The sequence below is a fragment of the Metopolophium dirhodum genome, chromosome 7, assembly GCF_019925205.1.
Source record: "Metopolophium dirhodum isolate CAU chromosome 7, ASM1992520v1, whole genome shotgun sequence".
NCBI classification, from domain to species: Eukaryota; Metazoa; Arthropoda; class Insecta; order Hemiptera; family Aphididae; genus Metopolophium; species Metopolophium dirhodum.
Window position 1 is genome coordinate 36,694,877 of NC_083566.1, and position 25,481 is coordinate 36,720,357.

General features: G+C 28.2%; 1 protein-coding gene across 1 annotated transcript; it reads right to left on the reverse strand.

Annotated features, from left to right (window-relative positions):
• Window positions 1-11,967: 11,967 nt before the first annotated feature.
• On the reverse strand, window positions 11,968-13,132 carry LOC132949188 (E3 SUMO-protein ligase PIAS1-like). Its single transcript, XM_061019955.1, has 2 exons — window positions 12,889-13,132; window positions 11,968-12,818 (listed from the first exon to the last, which is right to left on the reverse strand). The coding sequence occupies exons 1-2, from the start codon at window positions 13,130-13,132 to the stop codon at window positions 11,968-11,970; spliced, it is 1,095 nt and encodes a 364-aa protein (XP_060875938.1).
• Window positions 13,133-25,481: the final 12,349 nt, after the last annotated feature.

A 25,481-nucleotide genomic window follows, 5' to 3' on the forward strand; every position in this document is an offset into this window, starting at 1 on the left:
AAGCTTGAAAATAATTGAAAAATTTAATTTTCGGAAAACTAATCGGCCTCTGAGTAAGGTGAGGATAAGTGGCGATGTACAGTTAAAACTTGCACAGCATTTTTAAAGACGGTAGGTGATGACGAATTAATCACTGAACAAAATTTAAACCATAGCCATAATTCTTTAAGTGATCAAAACCTCCAAAAACAATTCGTGACTGGTATTGTGAAACGCAAGGCAACTGAAGATATATGTACCAAACCTAGTAAAATATTTTGTAACGCTATTGTTGTAATAGATTTCGAGAAAGCTATTAATTTTGCATTTAAAACTGTTTAGCCTCAGATAACGATACATGGATGTCGATTTCATTTAATACAGTCGTGGAATAGATATATCCAACAAAATGATTTGAGTAATGACTATAAAGATAAAAACAGCGATATTAGAAGGTGTTTAGTTAAATGCTATGGTTTATCATTTCTAAGCCCAGGAAGTGTATCTGAGTATTTTGTAAGTGATTTAATGGAATCAAAGCCTGACGACGAAAGAGTGACACGATTTGCAAATTATTTGGTAGATGTATATATAAGTGAAGAAGCTCAGTATTCACCTGAAATATGGGCGCTCAAGCATCAGCAGATAATTTTAGATAAGTAATTCTGTAATTTTGTTTAATTTGGCAAAAATATAGCTATTCAATTTTTAAAAGTTTAGCCGGGCGCAGTTTACACCTTTTTACATTTGATAAAACTCGAGCGCAGTTTATATATCACCTTTTTACTCACGATAAGAACTCGGGCGCAGTTTACAATCGCCGGAGCCTAGAACAAAAAAAGATAGGTAATCATTTGAAATGGAGGTGTACCAATAATCAATGTTTAGCAATAATATTCTCAGGTTTAAATAAACATAATGTGTACAATTGATATTTTTTAATATAATATAGTTCAAAATTAAAAATGGCAACATCACAGTTTTTTATGCTCAGTCGTGTAGGTTTTCTTTTGTATTTCTATATCCTTTGATACGCCGACAAATTTGGTCAACATGAAAAAGGTGTTTTATGGCTTATGCTAAATCGTATAATAACATTGTATTTCATTTTTAAGTTTTTAAGAAAAATTTTGTATCGACAATAGTTAAAAAAAACTAATAAAATCCAAACTTTTCTTATGCCTATATTTTTTTTTTTTGAAAGGGAATATTTTACTTTTGACCTCCAAAGTACCAACTATACCTATACCAAACTACCTAGCAAAAATTTCATCAGTTGCCCTCACATATTATATACATTATAAACGATTACAATACCAGCCCGTCAAATAAGTAAAATAAATATGTAAACAAATGAAAATAATAAAAATGCATAAAATAAAAGAATAAATATAATATATATAAAAATGAACGTCTGTCTGTATGTCCTTTATTCCTAAACAGCTGTATCGATTTTGATGAAATTTTTTGTTTGTAAATGGACAATGGTTGCTATTAGTTATATGAGAAACAATTAGTAGAAATTAGTATTTTTTTTATATTGGTTGCCATTGGTTAATCGAGCAGATCAGGTAGGTACAAACATGCATCACATCGAATTTTCACACATTACTTACTAAGGTGGCTGAGGTGCACTTACTGTAACTAACACCCAAAAGGAGTTGAACAATCACAATGTTTTCAAGAGTTGTATTTTTTACGGAATCAACTAGTATAATTATAAGCTGCATACAATTTAATTATTAAATGTTATGGTTGAGAGCAACTTTTACATTTTATTTACAGTTTGTCATTTGTGCCAAAATAAAGATAATAATATGTAATTTAGTGAGAAGTCAAAAATAGTGTATGTAATTTGCACTCTTGTATGTATAGTCAAAAAAAGAGTTTATAATATTTGCAACTAAAACCAGTTGACGTCAAGCCTCGTTGGACTCGAATGACAATAATTTCTGATAATCATTATTAAGTTTGACTCCGATCCGTCGTAATCACGTTTTACACAGTATGACAAATTTAAATTAATTTTTGGACAAAATAATGCATTTATTATATAATTAAAATATTAAATATTATAATTAGGGCTGGGATTTAATGCAAAGGCATATTTTTTTCTGATGTTTTGAAACGTTGAAACGTATACGATTTGTGTTGGGTGATACTGATTGTTTTGAAGTATTTTTTACCTTGCATTTTTTGACAAAATTAACCTTAAATGCATTTTTAGGACATTTTTTGATGTTTTTAGTGCATTTTCTTGTTTTTTAGAGCATTTTTCACAATTTCTACATAAAATGAACGAAGATTGTTGCAATTCACAAGAAACTTTCGATTAGGTTAGGATATAACCTAACCAGTTATAACTCGTTGGGGAACGTGGTTAAATGCTTCAATTTATTACTGCGAACATTTTGAATTTATCCAACAAGTTGCCAATGCACTGTCAGTGAAGACGCTATTTCTATTAAAAAAGTAAAAACAGTAATTAAAGGTTCTAGCTTACACAGAAATTTAATTTATATAAAAGGGCATTTTGATACATTGCCTGAATCAATTACCAAATTAGAAACTCGTGAACAGAGTTTATCAGAATCTTTAAGAATATTAGAAGAGTTTTAATAAATAAAGCACCAAATGAAAGTGGTACTGCAATAAATAAAAAAAATGGAAAATGTTTTAAATAAAAATAAAGGGTTGAAAATACTACAAAATATTTCAAAAATTATAAATGGTGAAAAACCTGATCAAAACAATATACCAAAAGATATAATGACGGACGATATTTCACACTTTAAATATGCTCCAGTATCATCAGTCGAAGTCGAAAGAAGTTTTTCTACTTACAAAAGTATATTATTATCCGACCAACAACGATCATTTTTATTTGAAAATATAAGACAGCAAATCACTATACAGTGCAATAGCGATTTTGTTCAGGTTAGTATTAATAACAACTAGCAAAAACAAGTTAGAATATTAAAATTTTTTCTAAAATTATTATTTTAGAATGAATGATTAAGAAAACAGAAGCATAAAAAAACTAAACAAGTAACAATGTACAATAAACAAAAAAAAAAAAAAAAAAAACTGTAGTATAATTTAAAATTTTTTTTCTAATTTTTAAGCTATACCAAATATAATTTAAATGCATTTTTTAGTGCATTTTTTGAGTTTTTTAAGTCATTTTTGCATTTTTTGAAATTTTTTAGGGCATTAAAATCCCAGCTCTAATTATAATTATTCAGTCATATCATGAGATCGCGAAGGAAGTCCAAACTGTTGGAGTGAAGCTGTTCTAGCTATACCAAACATTTATTGTAAACAACATTCATTATGGAATCAATATCGATTTCTCAACAATCATATTATACCAGTTGTCTTTTTATATATTCTGACATACTGCCCTTATGCTTTTCACAAAATTTTGAAGGGTCTGTTACTTGGCAAAACATTGACAAATCAGCAAATAGTTGAGGTAATTTTTATGGGGAATCACAAAAGGTAGCTTCTTCTAGAGTTCAGGCTCAGTAAGCGTCATCTTCCAATAATTCCATAACTCAGCAGGCATATTGATAATATTTGGATGAACCACTCCTGACACCATTTTAAGATCATCTTAAAAAAATAAGGAAAAATACCTTAATAAGATTTTAAGATATTTTTCCAAATAAAGTAAGCTGGAACTTCAATGTACAAAAACCGTCTTGCTAAATAATCATTTTTACAAAGCTCAAAAAATCCTAAGATAGTAATTTTAGATGAGTTCTGAACTTTCTGTGAGGCATTATCAGTTGTAATGTAAACTGTTTAGCCATTCTTGAGATGAACAGAAAGATGCATCACAGGGAGGAATCTTCAATGGACGGACAGGTACCCGTACACCATGGCAGACCGCTTTCTGTTTGACCGAGCTTTTATGAAGAGAATGACATTCTGATGTTTCCGAGACAACCAAAGGAAAGGGTGACTTTGTCGACATTTGATGAAACAAAAGGAAATATTGAGGAATAAGTGGTGTAAAATGTGCGTTCATCATAGGACCAGTACACTTAATGTGAAATATTGACCTTTCTTCTATGTACTTGTCCGGCTGTAAAATTATACAGTGAAACTTCCATATAACAAACTTCCATTTAACGACATTTTCTGTTTAACGAAATATTTTTAAGAACTTATGACTTTATGACCTTCATTGTTAATTACACGTAAATTTATCTCCAAATAACGAATCTGATGTTTCTATATAACGAAATAATTATTCGATAAAAACCAGTTAACTATCAAATTGATAGTTTAAGTCATAGTTCTAAAATAATACATGAATAATGTACCCGATAAAGATAAGACACCGAAGGTAGGCAAACTGATTAATTTTACTGTAGAACACTTCAGTTCCAATATCGGTGCAAACGAGTATACATTCTTTCGTTTAGAACTTGACGATATAGAAACTTTTTACGAAAGAAGGACAATTTTCAAAAATAATAAGCAAACAAAACTTACTGATTATTTCTTTTAAATTATATTTAAGGTTAAAAATTAAATTAAACTGTAATATGATGTAAAACTTGACGATATAGAAACTTTTTACGAAAGAAGGACAATTTTCAAAAATAATAAGCAAACAAAACTTACTGATTATTTCTTTTAAATTATATTTAAGATTAAAAATTAAATTAAACTGTAATATGATGTTTGATGTTGTTTTTACATGCATACAATATACATAATAAAAAAAAAGTTGAATTAATACGTAATTTTATTTAACGAATTCCTCTATATAACGAATTTTTTTTGCTGCTTATTCGACTTCGTTATATGGAAGTTTCACTGTAGTACCGTCAATGTGCATCACTAAATGGTACGGGTATATGTCAGAAGCAGCGTGGTGGCACAAGGGGTGGCAAATGTGGAATTAAGGGACATGTAAGTCTGACATTCGGTAATATTTCTGTAAATATTACAACATGGCATCGTGCTGTATAGTTCAAACCATTGCCAATTTTCACAAACGTGCTGTACGACACTTGCCCGTAATTGAGGCACACGTGAGACAGTGCCGTCCATGAATTACGACAATAAATAAAAAAAAAGCACGAACCGTCTCCCTCCCCATGCACAGCACGATGAGGTACCATGACACTGCAAATGTATATGAGCTCCATGTGTGTTATCAAATTAAAACAAAGTTTCTGGAAAGTTTCGTTTGTAAATTAGTATTATCAATAACAAAAAAATAATATTAATATTATTTTATATTTTGTAACTGATGACAACAATTTACATGAGCACAATAATATTGCAATAAACAAAAATTCTATCGCGAATCTCAAAATCCCGGTTTGAGCCCTTTTCGGGGTTAAATTAGCATATTTTCTGCCAAGAGGTTATAACTTTATCTGGAAGTGGATGTTTGTTATATGAAGCGTCATTTGGTGGATGTACATTTGACGACTTATATCCAGTATTATCAGTTACAAGCAGTGGTGTATTGGTAAATATATTTATGGGTATACGCACCAATAAAATATGTATGTAACCTAAACGATTAAATTATATCATCGTATATATTATATAACGTTATTGCAGTTCAATTAGTATATAGTTTTTAACATTATTTTATTAATTTTTGTATAATGTAACAATAGAAAATAAAACAAAATCAACTCGAATGTCAAAAAAATTAAAATAATAATAACATTATTATTATAGGTACAATCTATAGAATTTTCCACAAAGATTTTTTGTATTCAATATTGGGTTTACTAAATTGAACTTAAAGTCTTAAAATACATTAAACACAACGCATATTGTTATGTAACTTATATTCAATACCTACTTCAATTGATAAATAATTCATTAATACGAATAACGTTTTTTTCCTATATGAACTATTAAATAAATTTTAAATCTTATTTGGTTTTCTGGTTATTTCGGAAGCGTATACCCGTAAAATAAGATTTTACATTGGGTATACGCTGAAAATCGAAAATCTTCTGATGGGTATACGGCGTATACCCACGTACCCGGACCAATACACCACTGGTTACAAGATTACTTTTAGAAGTTGGTTTTTTCCGAAGTTTTAGTCCTCTATAAATTGAAACACCCAAAGTTTTATCCTCTCTGAGTTGATAAGTATGGTATTCAACGTTCTTGTCCTTGAGAAAATGAATTAGAGTTTTGAATGATTCCAAGTTTGAGGATTGTATTTTTGATTTGTCGGTGGAAGATTTACAAATAATGTTGTCTACGCCAATTATTTCAATTAGTCTAGACTCTAGACTCTAGAGCACAGTTCGGGAAAATTCTCAACGCCTTTTACGAAAATTGTAGGAGGTGGTTTGTTTTGTCAGTATCAATGTCAATCTGTTCTGTAAGGAAAGTGGAGGAATTTGTGACCTGATTTTCATCTTAACTTCAAAACGATTTTATGAAGAGAGAATTTTTTTTTACTTTTTCTTCTTGTTCTTTGGGTATTTGGTGAGGTGGGTTGTTTAGAAAAAGAAGAGTTGATATAATTTCTTTTGCTACTGGTTTTCATAACAGACCAACTTGGATCGGTTGAGTTGTTGTTTTTAAAATACTTTTTTAATTACTAATACTTATATACTATTTATTGTGTATGTAAATATTTAATTTAAGTTCAACCATTTTATGTACATAAATACTAAATGCAGTATGAGTACATATTACTAGTCTCAAAGTATAAATCAAAATATTCCGGGCGTAATTTACTATACTTTTTTACTACCTGTTCACCGTTAGCGCAATTTACAACCGTCCGTTTTATACTACAGAAGTGTTCAGCATATTATAATATCAGATTTGACCTAACAAAAAAGGTAACTCATCGTCATTGAGCTATAAATGGGTGTCGGTGCTTGTCATTTATTAAGGAGTAAAATTTAGGGAATTAATTCACATGTTGTATCAGGCTTGCGCAGAACGTGCATGTGCGTGAGTATGTAAATCGGTATTAGTGTGAGTGAGCTATAATTACACGCCCAGATAATGATATTAAGTATTAACACACGCGCATGCACTAGTCAGTGATTGACTTCGATGATTATCGTGCACTATTTTGATGAACAAAAATGCTTTTACAGGAAAAAATTTCACGCCTCGTTGATATTTCGGATTTTGGTCATTTTTTTTTTATCTGAAAGATGAGAAGTTTCTGCAGGTTGGATCCAAGCTCGAATTCTTATTTTACTTTAAATAATAGTAGAAAAATACGTTTGAAAAAGAACAAATATTGTGCATTGTTCAAATGCAAATTCCAGCTTCTATAATTATAATTTTTAAAATCGGGCTTTGATCCAACCTACAAAATGTTCTCTACTTTTAAATTAAAAAAAATTAACGAAATCTGACTACGGGGCGTGGGAGTTTTTCCTGTAAGACATGTTTTTGTGCCAAAAAATGGACCGGCTTCGACCCCCTTAAGATCCAAGCAAACAACTTATAACGTGAAGTTTTGCAAACAATTTAAAAACATTTTGGAACATATTTTGTGACAATTTGAACTTGTTGACCTACGTACCCGAACAATAATAAATCACTATTAATGTCAACACTCAACATATAATAATACGGAGCACATGTATACCGTACTGGGATATTATCTTTATATCAAACACACTAAAATATTTTTTTTTGACCAACCTAGACCTTATATAGTTATATCATCCAATGTAGGGATTAAAATATACTTTCTAACAATCACTTTATTTAATTCCTGAAGGTCTAGCATAATTTTAAGCTTCCATCTGCTTTATGAACTATAGCAATGTTTTCGAACACTGTTTAGGCTCTTCAACTGTGTTTATGATACCACTTTTCAGAAGGCTATCTAGCTCTTTTTTAATTTTTCCAAAACAGCCAGAGTAACTCCCCTGGGTGGTTTAACAACACCCTCAGAATTCCTCATTATTTTGATCTTATACTCTCCTTGAAACATTCTCATACCCTAAAATATTTCTTTATTGTTAATTATAAACAAATCTTTTTATCTTTATTAACATTGTTTGTTTGTATACCAATTATTTTTCACGTTTGTTGTTTTCTCTCTATTAATCCAAACACAATACAACCTCTTAATCTTCACAATAGCTGTACATCAAGATTTATAACTAAAAAGGTTACTATTTAGTACTATTTTGATTCTTTACTGAACAATCTAATACTACTTTTCCAATTGGCTTGAGTTTAAACCCTCCATAAGCTTCTAACTTTAAATTAGTATCACTGAGTTTCACATTTTCTAATTTTTTAAATATTTTAAAAGACAACAGGTTCACATGAGATTTCAGTGTCCAACTTTATATTCTTCTTCATAGTATTATTCAATCTGGATTTTTTGAATATATGATTTATTATTAATTAACTATTATGGTAATTATGATTTTTTTTTTAAAAATATACATTTTTAATTTTGTGTTTTAATAATATATTGTATGAATAAACAAATAAACATATTTTATGTTGTCAGAAATGACAATACTGCTCTGACAATGGCTGTGACCAAGGTTTATAGATAATCTACAATTTATAGATTATAGATAATGGTTATGGTTCTTAAAAGAACCAATTATATTTACTCCTGGGTCCAGACGTCTACGATTTGACTAAATTGTACTTTACCGCCCAATGCAAAATTTTCGATTTTTAGATTCTGAGCGGAGTTTAAACAAAGAATGTATTGGTTTAACAATGATGTATGTTTTTTTTCTGTCTGTTAGGAACATGGATATTAAGCATGCTTCGATTTTTGAGATCATCATCTTTTCTGATAAAAAAGTGGACCTAGTTGGAGGTCAAAATTGAAAATTCCAAGTAGTTTTAGAAAGCGTCGAGAAAAACAAAACAAAAGTGAAAGAAAAGTGATAATTTTTACGCAAAACCAATTTTTGAGGAAATCGATTTTATTTTTTTATTGTAACTCAAAAATTTATAACCGTAGACCATTGGATATTGGAATGTTCACCAAATATTTATATTAGCATTTCACATAAGTCGTAATATTTTTATAATATTTTTACTCTTTTTGAGCTAGTTATAACCTTGAAAAATGTTTGTAATTTTTTTTTAAACTATTCTCGATAAAAACTTTTTCAGATAGTAAAAAAGTTTGAAAATGTAATACAATATTCCTTATAAGTTTCATAAAATATGAGTTCAAAAAATACATATTTTATTCAAGATTTTTTTATATGCAAATGAAGTTAAAATTTTGACAAAATTCAACAATATATTAAACATTTTTTAATTAAAAATTCATAAATGATTTACTTTTCAAAGCTAACATTGTAAATTTTGAAAGAAGACTTCTCTCAAATTTACCATAAGCATGATCAAAAAAAAAAGTTTACCGAAAAGCAATATTAATTTTTTATGAGTGTTTGAATTTAAATTTTTACGATACCTGTTGGATTTTCATAGGTAAATTAAAGAATTTTCATCAACCTATTTTGGTAATTTATTGTAGCTTAAAAATTAATGAACCTAGATACTTGAAATTTTTGCTAAATGTTAAAATGATCATTATCCGTACATAGTAATATTTTCAAACAATTATGAAGCTTTTTCAGCTATTAATATCCATGAGAATTTTTTTAAATATTGTCAATTATTATTTAGTTAGAAATTCATAGAAGTTTTTTTTTTCATACCTATTTGTAAAATGCTTCGACAATTATTATATGTTTTTATAATTTAATGTTAATAGGTAGGTATGTCTGTGTATGTTAGTAATGAATCGTGGACATTTCGTCCTCGTCAAAAAATGAGTTTACAGACGTTTCTTCCCCGGCAATTATTATTATTGGACGTAAGGTCCAGGGAGCTATTATCCATAGAACGTTTAGTTTTCCGGTTTCTAAATCATTATTATTTATTAATTTCTTCAAAAGTTCATTATTTCACGTACAATATACATTTATTTTTAATGAACAATTTAATTTTATAAAATGAGCCAATGTCTAATATACCTAAATACGCAATAAATATGTAATAAAGATTTGACTTGTAGGTACTATACAGTATACAGCCTACCGGTTTGTTGAATAAATTTATATTAATACATTAAAGTATAGGGTGTTATACTGTGTTATATTATGGGGCATTATAATATAGTGTGTGCTTTGCTTCAGCGTAAAAATAAAGATCTCATATTATTGAGTTATTGACTGTTATAAAAGATAAATTTTAATCACTTTCAATAATTTCAATCTATTTCAAACATTCCATGATACTGGTAATCAAGCAAGTATTTAATAATGAAGTATCGGTTCAATTGTGTTTTTATCTTTTAAACCAATATATCTGGTAAAAAGTTCAGGAGTTGGGCTTAGCCGTTAGATATATACAAGACAAACAATTTAGAGAGGCTGTAAAAATGATTCCTGCCTTAGCATTTCTTCAGACAGATATTGTAAAAAAAGATAATTTATATTTGTTTTGTTATGCCCTGTGCATTTTTGTATGTAAATTAGAAAACTGTGTTTGAGTGTCAGATCACGGACAATGCGTGCTACAGCTAATTAGGTGGTAGGTAAGCAATCCACCTACTAAGCTATTGAACGTGAATACATTTCAATTACTGTTGTTTTGTTAAAAAATAAAATATTTTTATTATATAATATAGTATTTTATTATACATGCATTAAGCATTTTTCTGTTTTAAAAATAAATAATTCATTTAATATATATTATACTCGTATATTTAATATGATAATATGTATGTATGTATGTTTGTATTCCTAAGATATAGGTACATAAATATATTATTACAGCACTTATGTTTATCAAAATACAGTTGAACGTTACTATTATTAAATGTAAAGTGCCTATACTAACTATTATAAAATCTAATTCACAATGAACATATAAGACAATGGATCAATGAAGCCACATTATAACATTTAACATCTAAATTATATTTATAAATTATTAATGTAAAAAAACCAAATTTCCTATAACTAAATGTTACCACCAGTCATGTAAACCATAGTAGACTAATCACTAATAAACCTTTGTATTTGAAGCCTTAAATTAAATAAAAAAAAAAAAAATATAATATCATATCATTAATGGTCAGTTTTATATATTATATGTATGTTTGAGTAAATGTATATAAACCAATCTACAAAATTGTGCTTACATTAAGGAATAAACATTAGTATAACTTATTAAATGCAGATTAAAATATACCTAGTTTATTTAAAAAAAAAAATATATGCGTATTATATTATATATACACTTACAGACTGATATTAACGTTGTCGATGGACAGTTCAGTACCTATAGCACGTTACATAATTGCACAATGTGTGTGCTTAATTATATATAATCACCAATATAAGCTACTTATGAGTCATGTTTTATCTAAGTATCTTCTTAACTCTAATATGCTCTTTGTTGGGGTATTTGAACATGGTCAATAAAGCGATCCTGAGCTTTAATATATTATGAATAATGGTTTGACTACCAATGACAAAAATATATCTGAATTAATATGATTACCAATTTAAGTGTATAAAGACTTATGAAAATGCGTTGAAATATAATATAAAAATCATTATTTAGCTCTACTAAATTTAATTTATACCAATAAATAAATTATTTAAATTAAAACTATTAATGAATTTAGTAAACTTCAGAGAATCGTAGTTAATAAACTACCAAATTGATAAATGATAATTTGACTATTAACATTTTCAGAAACAAAAGTTTTACCAGAACCCATTGATAAATAAAATTGATGTTGCTGTTGATACAACTATGTGATTCATATTTTGAAATTGTAATAGAAGATTCCCAGTTAAAAATAAAGAAATATATCTTTTTTTTTTATATAAAATTCCATAATAGTTAAAAAAAACCTCACCTACATTCTAAAATGACATAAGATACACCCTGTATATAATAACAAGAAAAAAATTTAAATAATAATAATAATATAAAATACATTTTTGGTCCAACTTCTTATTCCACCTCATTGATAATGCATTTTTCTTCATCCAAATTCATAAGTTCTTTTTCGGTATTAGGAGTAATATTCATGATTTTGGTCTCATTATTTTCATTTACAATCCATGAACCATCCGTTATAAACTCTATATCTGTACAGTCACCATCTAGTTCTGGACTTGTGACAATAGCCAAAAAAAATAATTGTATTTGTATTTCATCGTACAAGCAAGATATATCACATATTGGACACTTCCATGTTTGTTTCTTTTCATTCATTAAAAGAAATATCTTAGCATCAAAACATTGTAGATGAGTACAATGGATAGATTTTGCCGGTATCTCCATTCTTTTTTTACCTAATGGACACAACAAGGAAAAACTATAACCTGATTTACATGTGACCAAATCTGGATCTGCTAACATTCTAATTATATCTTCTTGAGTCTCTTCTGAACTCTTACCTCCTTTCTCTTGAAGTCTTCTTATCAACATATCCACAGTTAATCGTTTTACTAGACACATTGTTAGGGCGTAATTATTTTGATCAGGAGTCCATTTTATAAAGAACATATTTAAAACTGATGGGTCCAAAGCCAATAAATTGGTGCAATCAATAGGCTGTGTAGCTTCATTTGGTGGTGGCAATGAATTATAAGATGGAAGTACACAAGGTGAAAAACCAAATTTAATGTCAAGTCCCGGGGGCAAATAATCCGTTATTAATAGTGTGCCATCATCTTCTATTTTCCCAATTCGAATCTGGAACTGAAAGTAATTTTGTTTATCTGAAGTGGCAAGACACAAGTCAACAAGAACAATATGTTTGAGTAACAGACGAAATTCAAATGGCTCTCCACTCATAGCTGAAATAAAATAGACATTATAAATATAATTAACTTAGAAATTATCATAAAATATATTTTGATAAATTACTTAGTAGAGTTGGCTTGATGACTTCATGAAGAACTTTATAAAATGTTAATTTTTCGAACTCGAAATGGGATTGAAAATGGATGAGACCATTTTTGTTACCACGATTTGATGCATTCATACCAAATCCTGTTGCATCTTGTGTCACCACATTTGTTTGTCGATTTGAAGGCGATTGACTTGATACTACAGAACTAACTGGCTGATAACTTCCCGATGCATTCTGATTTGTATTATCGCTCGCCATAGTGTTTACAGGAATAGTATTTGCACAAATGCGGTTACTTTGAATTTGGGGAAACTTTAAACAAAAAAATTTTAAAAAGTAAAATTATTATCTCTGAATCTTAATGTTTTTTAGCTATAGCTAAAGACTTAATCTTTTTTCATTTTCATAGTTTTTTCCTTTTTATAGATTGCTCTCCCGGGTTTGTTCAATGCTAGCTTTACACTGGTATTGTATACGTTATTTTAGTTATGTTTTCATATACATTTTGCCCTACTCCTAAATAGGTATTGGTCAGTAGACATTCTATCCTTATCTTTCAGACATGAACTAAATGATACAACTTTTATTTTCAAGTTAATTAATAGTATAAATTTTTTTTTTATTATTATTTTAATAAAATAAGACATTCCTAGCCGTTACTGGCTATCTATATCTATTGATAATAGACAATATTAGTTTGTAGCTATTTTAAGAGGATAATTATATATAATAGTATCAATGATGCTCCTGATCTATTAAAGGATGTCACACCCACTTTGGTTCTAGTGTATAAATACCTATTATAAAATTTAATTGTGACAGTTGCGTTTTTTAAAAAAAATTTAAATTTTGAAAAGTTAAAGGTATTTTAAAAATGTTGAAATTTTTGATATTTCTTAATGATATAATGAACTTTATATTGGGTATAATGGAAAAACGCAACGACTTGCTCTCAGAAATATTGTCACAATTCAATTTTATAATAGGTATTGATACTCTAGAACCAAAATTCAACAAGTTCTATTCAGACTGTGTAAACGTGTTTTGTCTATATCGTACATGTGTAAGATGGAGACAACACATGTGGGTGTGACGTCATCTTAAATTGAAGTCCAACATTTTACAACCGTTCTACATTTATGTTGTATATACCTAACCTAACCAGTACAGAGCACCAACTATTAAAAAAAACTCCCCTATTCCTATAGCTGTGTAATAAACTCTCGATGAGAGTTGATTTTTTTCCCCATTTTCAAAGGATATATTAAAATATGCTCACATAAATGTAATACTGGGTATGCCTAATAATTGTATTATTATATAATTTAAGATGCTTATTGTAAACATTACATATAAGATTATATCTTCTGTAATATCGTTCTAATTTATAAACTATCTGTACTAGAATTGGGTTTCCGACCGTTTTATACAATCAAATAAATTATTATTATTTTAATAAAATTACTTAAAATATACAATACTTACATAATATATTATATTAATATTACTGTATTATTATTACAGTCCATTCACCATTATATTATCTTAACATTTTTATTTTGCATAACAGCTTTTGTTATTACATTTTAATATTTTTTTATGTATATTTTATTGTAAAATATTAACTGTAAATTTAAAATAAGTTTAGTTTTCTGATATTGAAATAAAATCACAAATTGAACATATATACAGAGAATAAAAAAGAAATTATATTTTGTTTAACTGGTAGGTATTCCATAATTGATCCCCCTTCTAATGACTGTCCTATTTAATTTGAAGTTTATTTTTCTCTAAGTTCCAAAAATAAAATAGATTGGACATTAAAAATCTGTTATTAGACAATAATATTTCGAGAAAAATACCATGTTGGTAATAATATTAAATTTTTTTTTGTCATCTTCATTACATTTAATAATGCAAATGAATTGTATTAATGGAGTTGTTCTTTACTGACTTAAATATTTATGATTTTAAAGGTTTCATTGTTGTGCACAAAAAAATATGTCCGTAATGAGATTAAATATTTTCAATTAAAAAGGATCATTTGAAGGCACCTACCTAATAGGTATTATATTTGTGTATATTTTAAATTAATTTTATTTTGAAAATATAAAGAACAGAGGCTTTGTAAAATAATTATTTACATTTAATTCATTATGTTATAATTTATAGATGATCCGTGTAGTACATTTTGGTCCATTTTTAATAATTAACTGTGTATTTTTTAATGGGTCTATTGATGAAAATAACCATTCCCACAAATTAATATCATAGTTAATAATAGATTCAACATGTTTACAAGCGCTTGAAATACAGTTCTACATTTTGTATAATCCAAAATATTAGCTAGGTTTTTGTATAAACCTCTAATTTTTCTTATTTTATTTGTTACTTGTTATAGTTATTGCTTATTTTATTTAAGGTTATACAAATCTCATTTCTATACCAATATATTATTTTAAATTTTAAAAAATGTTTTAAAGTGACAGTTACATATATTATTTCTGGGTTGCATGAATAATCACTAAACATGTATTGAATAAATGAGTTAATAGTCCCTATTAAACATGATTGGTTCATTAAATTAATTAATTTTTCATGCAACCTGGCATAAGATTTGTAAATTAAAAAGTATAATAGGTATTTGGAGAGTTAGATATCACTACATAATAAGATATATCATAGGTTTTTCTAAAGTTAGGAATAAACTATTTGTACTCGAAGCTATTCATTTTAATTTTTATTTGCTAAAATTAATTATTGTGTTGTAATGGTATGAAACAATTTCACATATCGAAGTGAATAATTACCTAATTCTACATTTGGGACTTCAATAATATTTTTTCCCACTCAGTGTACAGTACTGCAATTGCAAACTTCAGGTAAGCCTGTAAAATCAATTGAAATTGTTTAAGTTACAAAAAAAAAATATTAAATAAACATTTACACATTAAATACTATTTTGTAAATAATCTGAGCGAATAATTATTTATAGTGTTGTAATGGTGTGAAATTTCCAATTGCAATACTGAACATTTAGTGGAAAAAAATATTATTGAAGTCCCAAATGTAGAATTAGGTAGGTAATTATCACTCTGATAATTTAAATTTCTGACAAATTGGTGAAACACCATTACCGTATTTATATTTTATTTTTTTAATATAAATGTACGTTTGCACATAAATCCCAGACTTCACGTTTGCACATATATCCCAGACTGCAAGTGTGTCATGTTTCATTCATTGTGTAATATCACTAGAGCCCCATGATATTTAGGTATAACTATTTTGATTGATTAATAAAATTTATTATAATAATTGTTTTGCTTACAAGATATAGGTATGCCAAACTAATCTCGTTTCATCGTTTGCTCCGTGTATTGCTATCAAGTCATCTGTAAAGTAAATTAAATATTATTATATCAATCATTTTTTATTTCAATATACCTTAAATTGTACTTGGTATAACTAAGTGTCTTGTCTAACATCAAAATCCTCTCCTATACTCTCGTTTGGTATTCCGTCACTGTGTATTTTTATTGTTACCATAATATACCAAGTAACAGTGCCATAAGGCATTCGTGTAGCATGCGATATACTACAGGACGGTGATCTCATACCAATATAAGTGATCAGTCAAAACATTTTAATACATCAAATGTATTATTAATTATTACAACTTACCTATACTTTATTAATTATAAAAGATTATACAAATAAGGAAACTGTCAAAGAAAAATGCATTAAAAAATATACAAAATCCACAGAATGGTGAATTACAATAATTTTACAATAATTACAATAATTTAATAATTGATGGCAATATTTTAAAAACTAGTATTTTATTAACTAATATTTTTAGTACCTTCAACAATATTTTAATATAAAAAAATTGAAAACCAAGCATGGGTGTTAAATCTCATTAATGCCCTGATTTTAAGAATCATATTGAAATATTTAAAATAAAAAATACACTATAGGTACCTGTATTTGTATTTCGTATACCGTCTTTAAATCAAATTATTCGTCAATAATAATGTAAACAAACTACACAGCCGTGATTGTCGTTGGAATCTTAACCCAACGCTCCAAATAGATATGTACCATAAATCCTTGTTGCTTTACACCTGTTGAAAACTACGTGAGTGATTAAATACTGCTAAACGCCGAAGCGAACGTAAAAATGGTTTGCTTCGTGATAGTAATTAGATAATCAGATAATAATAGAAAAATCATCAACCAAAAGCACGATTTGAGAAAAAAAAATAGTGACCAAAAGCCAGAAATAATTTAATAGAGGCACGCCAACGATATGAATATTATATATTTATATGAGACAAATAAAGCCCAGCGCAGGACTACTTTTAGTCGCTTATATTGGTATCTACACATGATAATCACCGACCACCTGTGGGTACGTAATATGATCACGTAGTTATAGGTCATTGGTAGTATTTGGCCTTTGTAGGTTCTTTCGGGAAAAAACGTATCCCTGTAATCTCGGAAGACGCCATGATAACTTCATATTACATTGCATTATATTATGGATCTAAGACAATATACGAAAAGACGCCGTATACGGAGTGCGGACAACTGGCCTCCGTCATAGTTTTTCGAATTCTGTAATTGTTGCTTTATAAAATCCATTCTTAGTTATAACTTATATGTAAATGTAATATTAATGAATTGCAAATTTTAATGCTGTGAACCAAAAATTTAAAATGTTCAGTATCTCAAGATATAAATTGTTTGGGAACCAATTGTCCGTGTATAAAATTATGACGGGGACCGGTTGTTTGTTTATCACGTCCAAGTCGTACCAACACTACCAAACTCGTATGGCCGCCCGCATGAAACAACGTACCGGAATGAGTCGCACGACTAAACGGCCACAAACTGCGCCGCATACGCTAGGGTTGCTACTTTAACCCGTATAGTATAGAAATTATTCGTGTTCTTTGCGTTTTTTGAAAAATATATGCATTATTTTGGACTTATTGATCATTATCATGATCCTCTTTAGATTTTATAGCATGTACGATTACTCATTCATACAAATGCATATATGTGCATATTTCATAAATATTATATTTATTTTTTGTGTAAATAATTAAAATATACAAACCGATAACACTATATCTAGTTAGGTATTTTATACCTATATATCTTTGTTCACAGCAAGTATGAGCCACATACTATTCGAATATTCAATACACCACACACATGTGTTTTCTTGAACGATCATTCTATACCGATATACATATATGCAGTGGCGTAACTGGATAAAAATCTAGGGAGGGGCAAAAAAATGAACCTCCCGTTCGGCTGTTCTTGTACTCATAATCGCGATTTCAAGATAATAACGAGTTCACGAATAACAGATAATAATATTCACGAATAATGCGATTATTGCGATAACAATAACACTGACAATACGTCAATATAATATCATTCAACAAGGGAAACCTAAAATAAATATAAACTTTTTTAAAGTAATTTGAGGAAAAAAATATTTTAATATTATGTTAACAGCCTTGTTAAGAATACTTTTTAAATGTGGATTATTTTGAGGGGCAAAATGATACTTTTTGCCTCCACAAACATTTCTGGGGGGCAAGTGCCCCCCCTTGCCCCCTCAATTACACCACTGCATATATGTATCGCTACACTCAAACTTGTTTCTTAAGAATAACATGTTTATGAAATATACACTTATGCACATGAATAAATGTGTAATCGGACAAGCTTTAATTTCTGCGGATGGTCATGATTCAAAATAATGCTTACATTTTCCAAAAAAACTCAAAAAACATGAATAATTCCTATATTACGTGGGTTAAAGTAGCAACCCGCGCAGCCTGTGGCCGATTAATTACGCGACTCACTTCGATATGTTATCAGAAGCGCAGGTTAAATGAGGTATTAGATAATAAATAATAGGTTTATAGGACAATATATTATGTATTATCTATCATTATAAGGCAATAATATAAAGTTTTGAATAAAACCATGAAACCACCCTCTGCCCAGCAATGTCCTATGACGATAACGTTTCGCACATAAACTAAGATTGGTTCATGGTTTCGTCGTATTTCATTCACCCAATTTTATAAAAATCAAATAAATAACAGACATAGATGAATATTAATATATTAATTACTACCAGCCATCCCGCTCGGAGTTGTCCGTATAATATTGTTGTGGCCTACACACGATACTAAAAATTAATACCAAACAGGTATAGCCCTCCACTACGACTGGCCTAGAATTTTATATTAATTTATTTTGGGCGTCAATATTGTAATCGTTATTGTATCCTCAAAAAATGAAATAGGTAGTTTACCTATTATCTACGTTTACATTCGTAAAAATGTAAAATATATGAAAATATTATCATACTCGAATATTATACTGAATGTTTACTATAATACTATTTTTTCTCTAAATCTTAAATGTATTTTATTACTTACGTGGCTACGTAGGAATATAGGCGTAATTAGTGTTTGAAATGTGTGGGGGCTGTTGTAGCTCAGGTATATACTTGATATTCTTATGATGCTTTTAAATTATAGTAGTGAAATCATTAGTTTTTTTTTGGGGGGGGGGGGGGCGCTAAGCATCTTTTAAAATTGTAAATATATACTAGTACAATCTATTATAATAAGTATATTACAACAGCAATTGTGTGTCAATTTTTGTGAACGTTAATAGAGTTATAAGGGTTGCAAACTTGCGCACGAAAGTTAATTTTAATATAAAACATATTTTTATTTACAAAAGTAAACTAACCCTGGGGAGGTACATAATATATCGTTAATGGTACTTGGCGAATGCAGTCGAGCAGTCCCCTTATCGTAAATACTAATTTTCGTATTTTAATTTATTTCTACATTATGCTTAGTAAATCATAAATGTATATTATTGCATTCATCGATTTATAACTTCATAACTTTTAAAGTCCCCGCTTTGGCACAACTAGGTCAGTGCACAGGGGATTTGTGCACCCCAACATTTAAATTTTAAAATGTGCACAAAAAGAGTTCTTTTCTTTTATAATTTGATTATTTTAGAATAAAAGTTATGAAGAAATTCAAAAATGTTTCACTATGCTATATATAATATTAAATAGGTAGGAAGGTACTTCGCGTATGGCATTTATCAAGTAGATCATAATATAATACTTACATAGGTATGACTATACTAATTAAAATTAAAATGTAAAAGTCAATTACGGTTTATGATTTAATTACTGACAATGATGTATAATTAGGGTTCTACATTTGAAATATTTCAAAATTGAAAATTTCACTGTTCTTGAAATATTTCAATGAAACTATGAAAAATATTTTTTTAAACGTGTTCGGTTATAGATGATTAGAAACAATAAATTGATTACACACTTAGAATTAAAGAAAAACATATTATTTTTGTTGGTTTATTATTTCATATTTGTATATACTATATTTTATAGTGTTGAAAAATATTCCTGACATTATTTTGAGAATAAAAACATTTTTTTTACGTGAGTTTTAAAATATTGTTGTATATCAGCGATCCAAAAGATAATGATTTGAAATAAAGTTGAAGTCAATTCCAACAATGAATGAAATAGTAGTGTATTTTCAGTAATTATTTATTATAAAGTGTATAAAAGTCGTATAATATGTGTGTATATGTGGCTGAGTGATGTGAAGGTGCTCTGGACTCATTATTTAATACTTAGATCATACAGTTTGTTATAACTATTATAGATTTGTTAAACAACTTATAAATTGTATGTAAATATGTTACATATTTTTTTTTTGTTTCATACAACAAATCAACTTTTAAAAATATTCACTTAGAAGTTGACGGCTATAAACTTTTAAGTATAATAAGCATTTTATTTTTATTTTTCATCAAAATTAAATATTTCAAGAAAATAAATTTCATGAAATCTTAAAACCCTATGTATAATATAATTACTTATCGTTTACGCTGATTTCGTTTTGTGCGGGGCATGAAAAAGATTTTTCTAAATTTCTTGAGACATTTATCGGTTTTTTTTTTGGTGTGACCAGAATATTTGTAGTATTTAATGTATTTTCTGGGGTCGTACAACAATTAATAGTCGGAGCAGATGGTCCCACGCAGTTATTTCATTTGTCTATAGTTTAAAAATAAGTGTATGCTATTTAGTATTTATATACTTTTATTTAAATTAAATGTTTGAACCATTATAAATAGTATTTAAAAACGCGTGCAATTTTTAATGAGCGTATAAGTTAGAATCTTGGTAAAAATCTTCGTACAATTTTTGAACATTAGAAAATTATTTTATAGATAGCAATTCATAAAAAAAAATTTATTTTTATATCTAAGGTTGGAAATTTTAATATAAGATTCTTCACAATTATTTCTACTTATATTTAAAAAAAAATTAATGTAAGGTTACATTAATTTGTTATATTATGCATTTGAAGTTCAAAATTTGACAAAATTCGTAAATACCAAATATTAGACATGTGAAATTTTTGATTTTTTATTTTTTTTTTCAACTACTGTCCATGAAAATATTTTCGATATGTCAAAAAGTTTTTAATATACGTTATGATGTTATTCACGTGTACACAGACACAAAAAATTAAATAAACTTACATAGTTGTAAAATCCAATGGTGTATAGAAAATAAGAATTTAAACAACAAAATAACAAAATTGCTTCATGATAAATCGAGTATTCACTCGAATATTTACAAATATTTACAACATTTATCCAATGTTGTAAAAATATGAACTTTCAACGCTCATAAAAATTAAATTTGACTTTCCGGTAGAGATTTTATTGTTCATAATGGTAGACAAACTTATAAGAAATCTTCTATTGAATTTTCAAATCTTTGATTAATCGAGAAAATTTTTTATGAATTTCTAACTCAAAATAATTTGCACATTTTCGCAAGCCTGGGCATTAACGAGTTAAAAAGTTAAAGTTAAGTTAAAAAATTAATTTTATCTTAAATTTTTAACATAACTAGTTACTTTTGGATATTCATTAACTTAACTATTAACTTATTAAATTTATTTTTTAATTAACGTGAAATCAACGAGTTGATTTTCATTTTACAGAATAAGTTAAGTTAATTTTTAAAAATTTTATATTTTTCCAATCACTCTGTAATCTAAAGAAACACCCTGTAAGGTTTTATATTATTATTTAATTAATTAATTATATCAAGTAACAATAAAAATATTGACATAATAATATAGTCCCATTATGACTCTATGGCATTATGATTTATGGCTATACCCTTATGGGTATATTATTGTTATCGATAACCGAAGTCGCCATTTCGGGAAAAAAATATAAATCCAACAAGCCTAAAAATAAACAAAAACAAATTATCGATATTATGATTTTGTGTGATGTGGTCCTGAAATTTTATCAGTGTTCAGTTGTGAACTTTTGGTTATACACGAACGACACAAACAGTATGCAGTATGCACGTTTATAATTTATTAAAATATAATATACAATATAAAATATAATAACTATATCTATATGACTAAAATGTGTATGCTGAAATAATAAAATATTACATAATTATCCAACTATTTCAACTTATTTATTATCTTTTTCTTTAAATTATATGTTATATTTTAGTATTTTACTAAGTGGGTAATACCTAGTACCTATCTATTTAATAAAATATTTAGTGATTATTTATTAAACACAGTTATATTCCATTTCAAACCCACACACACAAATAGTATCTGTTTTCAAGGCTTGATTAAATAATATTAATTCATTATTTTTAGGTATTTATTTACTACTTATTATATATAGGTAAGGTAACTACTGTTCTTTTTTTAGAAATGAAAACTTCAATGAAGTTCAATAATATACTGTATAGAGTATAAACATTTTTTCTAGTTACAGTCCAAAAATTAGTTTTGGGTTTCAGAATTTGTAAGAAAATAAAATATGCGTAAAAAAATATTAACTTTTTTTTAACTTAATAAAAAGCTTTAAAAAAATGTGTATTCACTTTTAACTTAACTGAGTTAACCTAAAATTAAATTAACTTTTAACTTTTAACTTATTTTTATTAGTGCATATTAACTTAACTTAACTGAGTTAAAAAAAATCATTAACTTGCCCAGCCTTGCATTTTCATTTTCGTGATTATTAAGTGTTTTGTCAACATATGAACTTTAAATGCTCATAAAAAAATTGTGACTATGGATTTTTAAAATTTTTAAAATTTAATTGTAACAAAATATTAAGAGCCTTGTATTAAATTTTCAAGCTATTTTACCCAACAAATATAATTTTATTGACGTTCATAGAAAAAAACTAAATAAATTGGAAACTGTAAATGCCCGTATACAGTTCAAAACACATAAAAATATTTTGAAAATGTTATGGTGCTTAGAAAATGCTAATATAAACATCCAGTCAAAAATGTATGTATCTACGGTAATTTGTTTTAGAGATACATCAAAAACCAAAATCGGTTTTGCGTGATATTTCCCGTGTTTCCTTAATTTTTTTTTGTTTATCTCGCCGCTTTTAAAAATTACTGGGAATTTCAAATTTTGACCTCCCAGTGCACCAACTAGATTCGCTTTTCCGTCTAACAAGATACTGAAGTTGAAAATCAAAGCATTATTTCGACTACTTGCCGTGTAAATAGACACAAATAATAAAAAAAAACATGTTAAATCAATATATTTATCGCTCCGCTCATAATCTAAAATTAAAAATAGAAAATGTCCGTAAACAGCTCAAAAAAAGTCAAAATATTTTGAAAATTTTATCGTGAATATGAATAATCAATAATATAAACATCCATTGAAAATTTCATGCATCTACAGTCCCATATTTTAAAATTACACTATAAACTAAAATCGATTTTGTGGTAAACCGATTTTGCGTAAAAATTATAGGTTTTTCTTAATTTTTTGTTTGTTTTTCCTGGCACTTTTGAGAACTACTGGGAATTATACATAATTAAATACATCGGAAAGGCGGAATCTGAGGAGGACTAGACAAACTGACGGACTAGGGAACCTTCTAGACGTAATGGTTCAGACGTTCCATATGTTAAATTCCCTTCTCACCAAAGAGGGCGATGTACTGAACCTACCAGACTTTGGTTCACCACCTCTCACTGAAGCTGCCAGCCAGAACGTTTCCACGGCCGATGCCTCCATTGATATGAGTTATCTGATTCCGAGCTATTGGGGTAACGCCACGGTCGTCGAAACTAGGGCGGCACATGCCCGCAGGAGAACTAGGAATCCAAGGGCATCTGGAGGCCAGTCCCAACTGCAGGCAGCCAAGACAGACGCTGCTATGGTGACTGACGCAGAAGAGTGGTTAAAAGTCGTCGACAGACGAGCTAGGTCCGGGAATAGACTGACGACAGCCAGGGGCGCAATTTCAATGGAAAAACTGGGGGTGCTGAAGCCCCTCTATTTTTTTTGTCAAATTATCATATGGTTATAGATAGTCAGAGGCTGAAATTGTACAATACCCATTCAACAATTACCTAAAATATTTAGTATTGACTATAATGCTTTGGAAAGTATAATATTATTTAATTAAGAATTAATCAATAAGCACAATACCTAATATGTAAACATTTATTTTTTAAATTTTATTTAATTTTACACTTCACTCTAATATCATTCTCCTTTCAAATTTAGCAAAAATATGTATATAAATATGTATAAATATGTATATTTCATTTACATCAATTTGATTATTCAAGTCTTTTTCAATATACAATATTGACAAATCTACTAATCTCTGTTGACCCATTGATACCCTAGCCAAGTTTTTTTTAAGGCTGAAAAGGATCTTTCACAAGTAGCTGAACTGATTGGAAGTATGAACATGAAAACAATGGTAAGAGTGTAAAATAATTTTGCTAATACCACTGAGACAGATGACAGTGCAAACTTTAATTTTAGTTTAGAGATTTTATAGGTTTTTACTTACTGGTAGTGGTAGATATTTCTCCATTAGCTTCACAATTGGTCGTTTTTTTTTGTTATATTTATACTTTTCAAATATTGAAAACATTTTGTTATGAGTAAAAGCTTATGACTAAATTACTTATAAAACAAAATAATCCAAATGGTTCTTTCAAATAAACTTACGAATTCACACGTTCACTGTTGTCTATTCGAGCGGTTAATTGTTAATGAATGCAGGGTGGCAGTGTGCACTTATGTAACTACAAAATAATTACATCAGAACGCACATCACTCACATTTTTTTTGTATAAATTCATTCATAGTGCCAGGTTCAAATTCTTCAGTATTTAGGTTTTCCCAATATTGTTGGAACCTTTTAAATATTGGTACATCTAGACCAGATGGCATACATAAATTAGTATCAAAAACGCTTTTTAAAACTATCTCATAGTAATGATGACGACATGGTAAATATAAAATATTACACTCTAAGTAATTTTCTAATAGTGTCCAAACACCTTTATTTCGCCCAGTGTTTGATGCCGTTGTATCACTACAAAAAGCTTGAACATTTTCTGTGATACGCATATGAAAAATTGCATCCGCCTGGTCAATTTCTGTCCCAGTATCAATAGCAGGGACAC

Coding starts and splice junctions, on each gene's coding strand:
- LOC132949188 (XM_061019955.1), bottom strand. CDS start 13,132: ATGGCGAGCGATAATACAAATCAGAATGCATCGGGAAGTTATCAGCCA. Junction 12,819..12,888: donor CATCAAGCCAACTCTACTAA/GTAATTTATCAA, acceptor ATTTTATTTCAG/CTATGAGTGGAGAGCCATTT.